Raw genomic sequence first — 12,311 nt, 5'->3', positions numbered from 1 at the left:
CACATCTAATGCTTTCGCACAAAACGAACAAAATGTTGAGTTTGGGGCACTGTTAATTCATAGACTATTACGGAATGAGAGAAAAGGGATGTTGGTGATTACGTGCCAGTTCCTTATCAGAGGTTGTGAAATTCATTGCTCATAGCATATTGCCTAAAGAAAAAGCATGATTGAGGTACAAATCTACCTCCAAGGATGTTTAAAAAATACATAGTAGAATATTAGTCTTGGCTCAGTGTTAACATCTTGCTGTGAGGTGAAGTCCCCATCCCAGAGACTGTGAGCATGTTATCCATCCTTACACTTCACTACAATTATAGGAGAAGGACGCTCTGTTACATAAGCAGTCTCCCCCATCTGCCATTCAGTATGGTGTGAAAGATCCCAAGGCACTGTTTGACTAAAAACAAGGGAGTTCATTCAGTATGCAGGTCAATAGGTTGTTCACAATAAATATCACTAAATCAGGCGATTTAGCTATTTATTCTGTTGCTGTTTTAGGGATCTCTGTGTGTCAAACCTTAAGCTGTATTTAATTGGCTTTCATTAAAAAAAGTCATGAGATCTGCGAATTGCTAGAATAGCTCTACCAACCTTACCTCTACCAACACTTATGACAAACTTTGCTTAGATAGCACCTTTAATGTAAAGTCCTCAGGTGCTTCTCAGGAACTTTACAAAACAAAGTAATGTCATCAAGCCACACAAGGAGATATTTGGTCGATTGACGAAAGCCATGACCAAAGCTGGAGATTCTTTTTAAAGAGCATATTAAAGGAGGATAGCGAGGTAGAGATGTGGAGAAATGGAGAGAGATAATGTCACAGAAAAATACATTGGCTGGTAAGGGGCTGCATTAGTTAATGAAACAAATTGAGACTCCAGTTGCTTCACACATCAATTGAACCTTGGGAATACGTAACATATAAGTCTGTTACCTGATATGCAAGTGAATCATGTTCACTGCTGACAAGTGATTTGAAGCTGTTGCAGAAGTCAATGTGCCCTATATGTAAGCCTAATTTTCACCTTCTTGACAGTCTATCAATATGCAGGAACAAAATGCTTTTATAGTTTGCTTGCAGAGTCATTCCTTGCTATTTATAACCTAATGGTTTAGCCTTGCACCTGCTCAGGTTGGAACGTGGCAATGTGAAAAGTTTAAAACGCCTTCAACAGAAATACTTCAAGACTAGAGGTACCACAGCATGAGTGCCTATAATTATCTTGATTTAAAGGACAAAAACTAATTGGTGTGATTTATTAGCTTGCTGGAATTGAGTTTTACATTTTGTACCTTTTGTAAATAAAATCTTGGGATGCTTGTGAATCAATATCAAGAAGTTTTCACACATGCCTTTCAAACAATAATATTCAGCAATCCTTCAGTTCATGATAAATTGCTTCAGGTGGCTAGAAGTTAGAGGTAATAGTATGTGCTCTAAGTTTCTTTTGATTTATTTGTGCTATAACATATAGAAATTCCCATTTTAAGTAAGTTGTTCAGGAACCATTAAGTTAACTGGGTCATCATTATATTAAATAACCAAGATTGAAAAATCTAGGTTACTAACATTTTGGAAATGTAAATAAGATCTTACACTAAACTTCAGGGTATTAACATAGGTTCCCCACCTGTAAATATACCTGCTGATATTCATTCAACCAAGTGTGCTGATTAGGCATTTCTACATAAATTATTAAAATAACACACAAGCTACTTTTATGAAGATCGAAATGTCATTCACCAAGAGGTCCTTACTGATGTGAAACAAGTTCCTCTAGTTTAGCCTGTGTAATATCTACCACAACAACTTGGGGTCTTACTGAGACAGAGATCTGAAAGTTTATTAATAATCAGCCATGTACACGAACATGACACCCCAGACTTGAATATTGTCTAGATACTGGACTATCAATGTTGTTGTTATGTTATGACTAGTTGACTGAATGACTGTTGCTGACCAACAAATTGAGTATCTGTAAAGAGAATTAAATGGAGACTTATTATACAGGACTATTACATACCATGTTGCAATCTAACTACCTTATAAGGCACAGTTTCTTTCTGAGATCTGTGCAATAATACAACAATGGACATTGGGGGTGGCATAGCGGCTTTGGGGGTGGCACGGTGGCTCAGTGGTTAGTACTGCTGCCTCACAGCGCCAGGAACCCAGGTTCAATTCCAGTCTTGGACGGCTGTCTGTGGAAGTTTATACAGTCTTCCTGTGTCTACGTGGATTTCCTCTAAGAAAGACAAGACTGCTTCAATCCTTGATCTGAGTTACATTATCCAGCTTATAAAATCAAGGTTGGGCAATTTGGGAAAGCGAATCTAGTACAGAAAACTATTAGATCCTTTATCTCATTGCAAGGGCGATTTTGCTACTTAAGGTATGTTAAATACAGTATTTTCCATGCTGCTGTGTGCCGGTTTAAAAGTATAACAAAGGTTATAACAAAGTATAACCTGTCAAATGTAGACAGGTTTTTACTTACAAAAAAGAAAACATTTTAGCAACAGCCACAAGATGCGTTGGTGGATATTTGCAGACTCAGACTTTGATGTTCATGCACTCAGCTATCTTGCTTGCAATCACAATTTATAGTGTGTTTGTGCATAGGCCCACTTCAAAGAGATCACGCTGAGACCAGAATAACTTCTGCTGCAGAATATATACCAATCTTTGGCTTGTCCCAAGTTCAACTCTTCCTCAAGATAGACGTAATGTATTATCTTTCAGTGTACTTTCAACTTCCCACTATTTACAATAATTACAAAGGTCATTTTGAACCATGTTTATACAGATCTTTGAAAATGAATTTAATGGGGCAAAACATTTGAAACAATTTTGCGTTAAAAATCAGACAACTAACTTTATTCTTTTCAATATACTCTATAGAATGGAGTGAGCTTCAACTATTAAAGTTTTTCTTTCAATCTTCATTCCTATTTTCTTCCTCCAATCCATTCTGCAGAATGGTATCACTAAATAGCATACCAGTGATATTTGGTCCAGTGCACATTTTGGATGAGTGTCCTTAGTAAGGCTTCATCCTATGTACTCTGTAATTTTCTCAGTCCACAAACCTCCGAGGTCTGTCTGTGGCAGAAGCTGCCAGAATCAGAAGTCAGTGCACCAGCTTGCCAATCAGCAAGCATGAAGCCTCTGAGCAGCTGGGCAACCGTACAGCTTATAGGGAACACTGGGCCCAGTGGGAACAGGGATGTGGGCACTGGTGGGCAAGGCAGCAAGGAATGTGTTTAGATTGGTGGAATCTCATTAGCATTTTGTAATTTAGTTTCCTGACCACCATCCAGCTGAGCAAACAACCTGGCTGGTGGGCAGAAGGATGATACAACTGGCAGCAATTTCCAGCTAGGGTCCTTTGGAAAGGACACCCCAAAAATAAGTGGTTGGGAAGCTCATTATTCAGAAAGTCCTGGTGAGGGGATGGGGTGGGGAGAGAAGTCATGGTTGATCCTCTTGGAGGAAAGAAGATTGAGGGCAGATCTTGTTGAGGTGCACGAAGTCTTGACATCTTTTGACAAGGTGGACGTAGAAAAGCTACCCTATTAGCTAATGGTACGAGGACCAGGGCAAATATAGACATAAGATTTTGGAAAGAAATACGGGGGGGGGGGGGCGAGAATTTCCTTTAAGCATTAAACATGATGGAAACAGATGATTAATGACTTCAAGAGGAAATTGACTAGATGGAAATAGACTTACGAAGAAGGGCAGTAGAATTTGGCAGTAGAATGTGGGATCAACTGGATGTCATTTCAGAGAATATGGGTGTGTGTTGGGTGGGTCAAAAAAACATTTTCTCTCCATAATAATGGCATGTTTCTGAGAGGCGGAATCAGAACTGGGAAACCTGCCATACTGAGGGCTGGATGGAGGCTGGAGACTCAAGCTGATTCTTGGAGTGTGGGAACCCAGAGAATGGGAGATGGGATCATATTCTGTGCATTTCTAATACATTAATTATTCAAACTAAGACCAAATAGAGTCATTTTATTTTTTAAAAAATGAGTAACTGTTTGAACCTGATCACTGTAAAGCCCAGAACATAAAATAACTGATCACGATGCAATGTAAATAGGTTCCTTCTGTCTAGAAGATGCTACACATTAACTATCAGAGCACACTGCAGTGCATGAAAAAACAGACGTACCATATACTCCCTTGTCCAGCAAGAGTAAGAATTCATAGACTGCATTACGCATCTCTGATTCAGTGAGGTCTAACAGAGATACCACTTTAAAATCCAGCTGTCTCAACAAATTGGTCAGTTCATATACATCCATCATTGGTGCCTTTAATTTGGGGTGGTTGAGATAGGACATGTTGCCAATCAGAAGAGCCACCTTGTCTGTTGCTAGAAAGATTAAAAAAAAGAATAATAATTACTTTATTCAAACACAAAAGAAATCCTAAATTAAGCATTATAGAATGATACAGCAGAGGCCTGTCATTTGGAGATGTTCCTTGCGCTGATTGTTTTTAAGAGTATCCCCCTAATCTCTTCTCTTCATGTGTATACCCAATTATCTTTTTGAAAATTCTGAATCTCACCCCCCATCATTTCAGACTGTGCGATCCAGATCATAACAACTCGCTGTAGAAAATGTTTCTCCTTAACTATCTAATTGATCTTTTGGTGAATTATTCTAAATTGATGTACAAAAATACATCAACTTAAAATTAGCTGGGTGAAATGCACAGCCATGAAATTTACAATCGATAGAATTTAATGAAAAGAATGTATTTCGTCCAACATCAGAAATGTAAGCCACTTCCATTCACATACAGGAATTGAGCTGATACATAGATCACATCAATGTGATATACAGTGGATAAAATTATAGGCTGGCATGGATTATAAAAGACCCCCATCTCACAACATCCAGTATCCGCAGGAAGGAACCAAAACAGAAAATGCTGGAAAATCTCAGCAGGTCTGGCAGCATCTGTAAGGAGAGAAAAGAGCTGACGTTTTGAGTCAGCTCTTTTCTCTCCTTACAGATGCTGCCAAACTTGCTGAGATTTTCCAGCATTTTCTCTTTTGGCTTCAGATTCCAGCATCCGCAGTAATTTGCTTTTATCCATAATAAGGAAGACTGGAAGCCAGATATTATTCCTTCAAGCCAATTAAAGTATTGCACTACAGCTTGCATGCTTCTTTATCAATCACTTTCCGGAAACATCCTCACTCCCTCACCACTTAATGGGCATTTATGGTATGCAAATGCATGAAATGTAGGCTCCAACCATCAGACAGCCTGACAACTGCTCTGCCGCTGACACACGACTGGGCCACGTTTCAGGTAGGAGAACATGAGGACTGCAGATGCTGGAAATCAGAATCGGGAGTATGGTGCTGGTAAAGCACAGCAGGTCAGGCAGCATCTGAGAAGCAGGAACCGAAACATCGATTCTTCTGCTCCTCGGATGCTGCCTGACCTGCTGTGCTTTTCCAACATCACACTCTCAACTCTGGAGCACATTTCAGGAACACAATCTGACCTCAGAACAGCAAAATTTCACCTCCCCAAAACTGTCAATTTCCCACATGCCCAGCTGTTTACTGCTCCCACATGTCCAGTTAGGTTCCACCCAGTATCTTTTCTCTGACATTTAATTTATTCTGATCTTATTAGAACCATGAAATGTTGGAGCAGTAGTAGGCCATTCAGCCCAGTGAGTCTGCTCAATTCATAACAGGACCTGATGTGCAGTGGGTAAAAACTTTAAAGGATGGAATCAGGCTCTAAAGGTTTATTGAACTCAATGTGGAGTAGGACTGTTGTGACATGTGTTGCTTTTAGCACATTAACCCATTCCCACATACTCCTAGGCGCATTGTCACATTACATGGGGTGCATTCGGCAATGCTAACCCATTTTCTCACTCTTAGCTTTTATTATCAATTATTCAGTTCTTCTTCTGTCCTGGCCTGTGATCCACTGCCTCCTTGTTTACCTACCCTATTCATATCTCTCTCTCTCTCACTCTCTGCGCTCCGTCTCCACCTTCTGCTCACCTTTCTTCTTCTCCCTATCTTTCCCATCCCTCACTTCAACATCAGTATAAATACCACTTTTTCCTAGCTACTCACAGTTCTGATGAAGAGTCACCTGATTCGAAATATTAACCCTGCTTTCTTCCCACAGATGCTGTTAGACCTGCTGAGTTTCTCTCAAGTTTGGTTTTTGTCACAAGAAGAAACAACCTCTCTGAATCTACTCTGTCAGGCCTTCTAAGAAGCTTACATGTTTTACGAAAGTCACCTCTCGTGCTCCTAAATTCCAATAAGTATAAACACAATCTATTTCTTCATCAGAAAATCCCTCCAAACCCAGGATCAATCAATTCCATTATATTTTTCCTACATAAGGGGACCACAGTTCACAGTATTGCAGATGCAGTATGAGTGTACTTTTTCAGTCAGGACTCCTGCCCACCTTCCCAGGACCCCTTCACCTGCCTCAAATATACTCCATCCACCTGGATACCTCGATCTCTTCATTTCCAACTGCCACCAAGACATCAACTGCCTCAACCTGTCTACCCCCTCTCCCACTCCAATTTCTCACCCTCACAACGTGCTGCCCTCCACTCCCTCTGTTCCAATTCCAACCTCACCATTAAATCAGCAGATAAAGGGGGTGCAGTGGCAGTTTGGCATACCAACCTCTACACTGCTGAAGCCAGACGCCAACTCGAAGATACCTCCTCCTACCGCCCCCTCAACCATGACCTCAACCTCCATCACCAAACCATCATCTCCCAGACCATACACAACCTCGTCACCTCAGGGGATCTCCCACCCACAGCTTCCAACCTCAGTTCGGGGACCTCGCACCGCCCGATTCTACCTCTTTCGCAAGATCCACAAACTTGACCACCCCGGCCAACCTATGTTCGAGACACCACCCACGCCCTCCACCTCCTCCAAGACTTCTGTTTCCCCGGCCTCCAATGCCTCATCTTCACCATGGACATCCAATCCCTCTGCACCTCCATCCACCATGACCAGGGCCTCCAAGTCCTCCAATTCTTCCTCGCCCAATGTCCCCACCAGTACCCTACCACCGACACTCTCACTCGTTTGGCTGAACTGGTCCTCACCCTTAACAATTTCTCCTTCAAATCCTCCCACTTCCTCCAGATGAAAGGGGTAGCCATGGGAACCCGTATGGGCCCCAGCTGTGCCTGTCTGTTTATTGGCCACGTAGAACAGTCTATCTTCCGTAATTACACTGGCACCACTCCCCATCTCTTCCTCCGCTACATTGATGACTGCATTGGTGCCACCTCATGCTCCCACAAGGAGGTTGAGCAGTTCATCAACTTCACCAACATATTCCACCCTGACCTTAAATTCACCTGGACCATCTCTGACACCTCATTTCCCTTCCCTTCATGGGCCTTTCTATCCCATCAACGACAACTCACTTAACAGTGACATTTTTTACAAACCCACTGACTCCCACAGCTACCTGGATTATACCTTTTCCCACCCTACCTCCTGCAAAAATGCTATCCCGTATTCACAATTCCTCCGCCTCTGCCGTATTGGCTCCCAGGAAGACCGGTTCCACCACAGAACACACCAGATGGCCTCCTTCTTTAACTTCCCTTCCCCCGTGGTTGAAGATGCCCTCCAACATATCTCATCCACATCCCATAACACGGTATCATCCGCTGACATTTCTACCATGTCCAAACGGACCTCACCACCAAGGATAGATTTCCCTCCCCACCCCTATCCGCTTTCCGCAAAGACTGTTCCCTCTGTGACTACCTGGTCAGGTCCACACCCCCCTACAACCCACCCTTCCCTCCTGACATCTTCCCCTGCCACTGCTGGAATTGCAAAACCTGTGCCCACACCTCCTCCCTCACCTCCATCCAAGGCCCCAAAGGAGCCTTCCACATACATCAACGTTTACCTGCACATCCACCAATGTCATTTATTGTATCCGTTGCTGTCTCCTCTACATTGGGGACACTGGACACCTCCTAGCAGAGCGCTTTAGGGAACATCTCCGGGACATCCGCACCAATCAACCACACCGTCCCGTGGCCCAACATTTCAACTCCCCCTCCCACTCTGCCAAGGACATGCAGGTCCTGGGCCTCCTCCACCGCCACTCCCTCACCACCCGACACCTGGAGGAAGAACACCTCATCTTCCATCTCAGAACACTTCAACCCCAGGGCATCAATGTGGATTTCACCAGTTTCCTCATTTCCCCTTCCCCCACCTTACCCCATTTCCAACCTGCCAGCTCAGCAGGTCATGTCCTCATGACCTGTCCTACCTGCCAATCTTCCTTCCCACCTATCCGCTCCACCCTCCTCTCCGACCTATCACCTTTGTCCCCACCTCCATCCATCTATTGTACTCTTAGCTACCTTCTCCCCAGCCCCAACCCCCTCCCATTTATCTCTCCACCCTGGAGGCTCCCTGGCTCATTCCTGATGAAGGGCATTTGCCCGAAACTTCGATTTTCCTGGTCCTCAGATGCTGCCTGACCTCCTGTGCTTTTCCAGCACCACTCTAACCTTGACTCTGATCTCCAGCATCTGTAGTCCTCACTTGCTCCTATGAATGTACCTTGTACAGTTTCAGTCAGACTTCACATTTTTATACTCCATTCCCTTTGAATTAAAGGCCAACTTTCCATTTGTTTTCTCTATTACCCATTGAACTTGGATGCTAGATTTTTTGTTATTCTTACACGAGAACCCCCAAATCTCTGTGTGCACTGTAGCTTCCTCTAGTCTTTCCCCATTTATGCAGCAGTTACAGATTTGTTTCGAAGTATAATCTAATTATTTTTCTGATCTCAAGACCAAATTGGGCTGGGCCATGGAAGAAAGGCACTTAATCCATGTGTCTGTGCTGACTCTCTGGAGGTTACAATTTACTTAGTGTCTCGCCTTGGCTTTCTCCTTGTAGCTATGCATGTCTTTCTTTTACAGATAAAATCCAGTTCCATTTTGAATGCCTTAATTGAATCTACTTCCACAATGGCCTCAGGAAGCGTATTCCAACTGTTAATCATTGTCTACTTGAAAATGGTTCTCCACAGCTTTCCACTGCTTCTTTCGCGATTTATCTTAAATGTGTTTTCTTCATTTTTTGATCCTTCCACCAATGGGAAAATCTTGATGACTGTGAATAGTTCTCTCAAGTCTCCTCTCAATCTTCTCTACCCCAAGTAAAATGACCCTAAAAATAATCAACTACTCTAATGCAAACTTGCCCCACTAGCATTCACCCAATTCCCCCTGCAGAATTATACTATAAAATCTGTTTCTAACCTCTGGGAAATTTGAAAACATACATTGTAGAGGTCAACTACTTGTCTAGGGATTAGTATAACACACTGTGTTGGTGGGTGAGCAAACACTTTCCTCTTGTTCCATTCACAAGGTCTGCTTTGGAGTGTGTTATTAGACGTTTCAGGCAACTCTTTGACTGTACCAAAACAAATGGCCTTGGTTTAACCAGAATGTATCTGCAGTTCTCTGTGGTTAAATGGTTAGTAGGTAGTTCAAAATAACAGAACTGGCATGAGCTCTGTGTTTTTCCCCAGCTAAGGTAGCTTTACAACTTGCTTCCTCACAGCCCCAGAGAGTGGAAGGCAATGACAATGACACTGATGAGGAAAACTGCCAAGAAAATAGATGAGTATGGAACATGAGCAGACAACAAGTCAACTACCTGCCTTGGCAGACCATAAAGAATGAATAAATGCTATTCATTAAGCACTTGATTAATAAAGTTGGTTGTATTGTTTAACTAACTTTATGAAAAACGCACTTTAGGAAAAGGTAAGCACTATACTAAATGATTGACCACATTTATAGTACATCCACATAGAGGCAACAAGAGAATGTAACTTCACTCACCATAATGTCTTTGGTTAAATCCTAAGTCTAGTGGTCCAACTTCAACTGGATTACCTGAGAGTAGTAAGAAAAAGTTAATATTTCTGAACATTTAATAGAAGTTCAAGATCTTCTTTTCTATAATGACTGATTATCAATGTTCAACAATCATACTCAGGCCTCAGTATAATCTACACGTGGATTGAACAGCTACCAGCTCACTCTTAAGATTTTAGCTTCTTTAGAAAATACTAGCATGGAATTTTTTCTTATAAACAAGACTAGTTAGAAATTGAAGACGTAAAAGTGAGTACTGCAGATGCTGGAGATTAAAGTCAAGATCAGAGTGGTGCTGGAAAAGCACAGCAGGTCAGGCAGCATCCGAAGAGCAGGAAAATCGATGTTTCAGGCAAAAGCTCTTCATCAGCAATGATGAATAAGTTGAAGAGGACACTTTTTTTTAATTGAATTCAAAGGCCATCATTTGCCATGGCAAGGTTTGAACTCAAGTCTCCAAAACATTACCAGAATCTTTGGATTAGCAGTCTAGCAATAATATCACTCGGCCATCATCTCCTTGGCTGCACTATTCACACAAGCATTATTTCAGATTTCAATGAGGGTAAAACTAAGATAATTCAGTCTCTCAATTGTTTGCCAAGGATAAAAGCACCATCATTGAGGTAATCTGTGGATCTAATCCACACAACATCTGCCAATGTGCATATTGGAGTTTATTTCTGTAAGGACTGGAATACATCATGAAAAAAAGCACTTGCCTGTTTCTCTTGGATATTTCGTCTCATCTGAAAGAGATTCAACAAAGAACATATTCAATAAAAGCAAACAAATATAATCCTTGATGTTATGTATGAAATAAGATCAGAAAATAGACTAATTGGACCTGCCAGGCTGTTCCAACATTCAATAAGATCATGGCTGATCTGTTTGTGTTTTGAATTCCTTGCTCCCATTTCTCCTTATTTCCTTCATAAGAGGGTGACCTGTAATTTTTGAACAGGGATGCCCAGTTCTGGACTCATCCATTGTGTCAAGATTGTTCAAGATCTTAGATATTCACATCAAACCACCCCTCATAATAAAAGCAAAAATCTACAGCAGATATTGGAAATTTAAAATAGGAAACACAGAAAACGCTGGAGAAACTCAGCAGATCTGGCAGTTTCTGTGGAGAGAGAAACAGAGTTAATAATTCAAGTCCAATATAACTCACCTTTAGTGTTCTGAAGAAATGACATAGTTGGATGTTCTTCATTGTGAAGAACAGAAAGGAAGACTTTTATTTAAATGGCTATTTATTAGAAATTGTGGATGTCACTTCCCAGTCTTTTTCTCAGGGGGTGATAGATGCGGTCATACGCGACATGTTTGTTGATAGAGTTCCGGTACTCTGTCAAAGTAACCAGAACTCTATCAACAAGCACATCAAGTTAGACTGCATCTCCACCCCCTAAGAAAAAGAATAGGAAATGACATCACCACCAGAAATGATGTCACCACAGGCAATGACATCACCAACCCAACAAAACCCAAGTCTCCAAAACATTACCAGGATCTTTGGATTAGCAGTCTAGCAATAATATCACTAGGCCATCATCTCCTTGGCTGCACCATTCACACAAGCATTATTTCAGATTTTAATGAGGGTAAACTAAGATAACTTAATTGCTCAGTTTAAAGTTCTAGATGTAGATTTTCTCGCTGAGCTGGAAGGTTCATTTCCAGGCGTTATGTCACCCTACTAGGTAACATCTTAGGAAGGGTTCTCAGTGTCCTTATACATGTCAAAGAAAGTAGACAGGCAGAAAAGGCAAGCAGTGAGGAAGCAAATGATATACTGGCCTTTCTTGCAAGAGGATTAGCAGTTCAGAAGTAGGAATGTCTTGCTGCAGTTAGACAGGTGAGACCATATCTGGAATACTGCATGTAGTTATGGTCTCCTTACATAAGAAAGGATATACTTGCGAGAGAAAGAATGCATTGGATGTTCACTCAGCTGATACTGAGATGACAGGACTGTCCTGTGAGGAGAGATTGGTTCAACTCCATCTGCATTCACTCAAGTTTAAAAGGATGACAGAGGACCTGATTGAAAGAGAGCTGGGCAGACTAGATGCAGGGAGGATGTCTTTCCTGGTTTGGGAGTTTATAACGAGGGAACAGAGTCTCAGGATATGGGGTAGATCAATTAGGACTGGAATGAGGAAATAATTCCTCACTCAGAGCAGTCAACCTATAGAATTCTTCATTACAGAAGGCTATGAAAGTCAAGTCACTGAATATATTCAAGAAAAATATAGTTATATTTTTAAATGTTAAAGGTAGATAGATAGATTACTTATAGTGTGGAAACAGGCCCTTCAGCCCAACAAGTCT

General features: G+C 41.7%; 1 protein-coding gene across 2 annotated transcripts in view; it reads right to left on the bottom strand.

The window, feature by feature from the left end:
• LOC132834096 (mucosa-associated lymphoid tissue lymphoma translocation protein 1-like) overlaps positions 1-12,311 on the bottom strand; it is a 98,445-nt gene that overhangs the window by 31,510 nt on the left and 54,624 nt on the right. For both annotated transcript variants that reach the window (XM_060852775.1, XM_060852859.1), the window contains exons 7-9: positions 10,694-10,720; positions 9,936-9,989; positions 4,186-4,389 (exon numbers count right to left, since the gene is read on the bottom strand). In XM_060852775.1, the coding sequence (XP_060708758.1) occupies positions 4,186-4,389; positions 9,936-9,989; positions 10,694-10,720 (285 nt within the window). The remainder of the gene's footprint in view (positions 1-4,185; positions 4,390-9,935; positions 9,990-10,693; positions 10,721-12,311) is intronic.

Source organism: Hemiscyllium ocellatum, chromosome 1, assembly GCF_020745735.1.
Source record: "Hemiscyllium ocellatum isolate sHemOce1 chromosome 1, sHemOce1.pat.X.cur, whole genome shotgun sequence".
Taxonomy (NCBI): domain Eukaryota; kingdom Metazoa; phylum Chordata; class Chondrichthyes; order Orectolobiformes; family Hemiscylliidae; genus Hemiscyllium; species Hemiscyllium ocellatum.
This window is presented reverse-complemented; position numbering and strand designations above follow the sequence as displayed.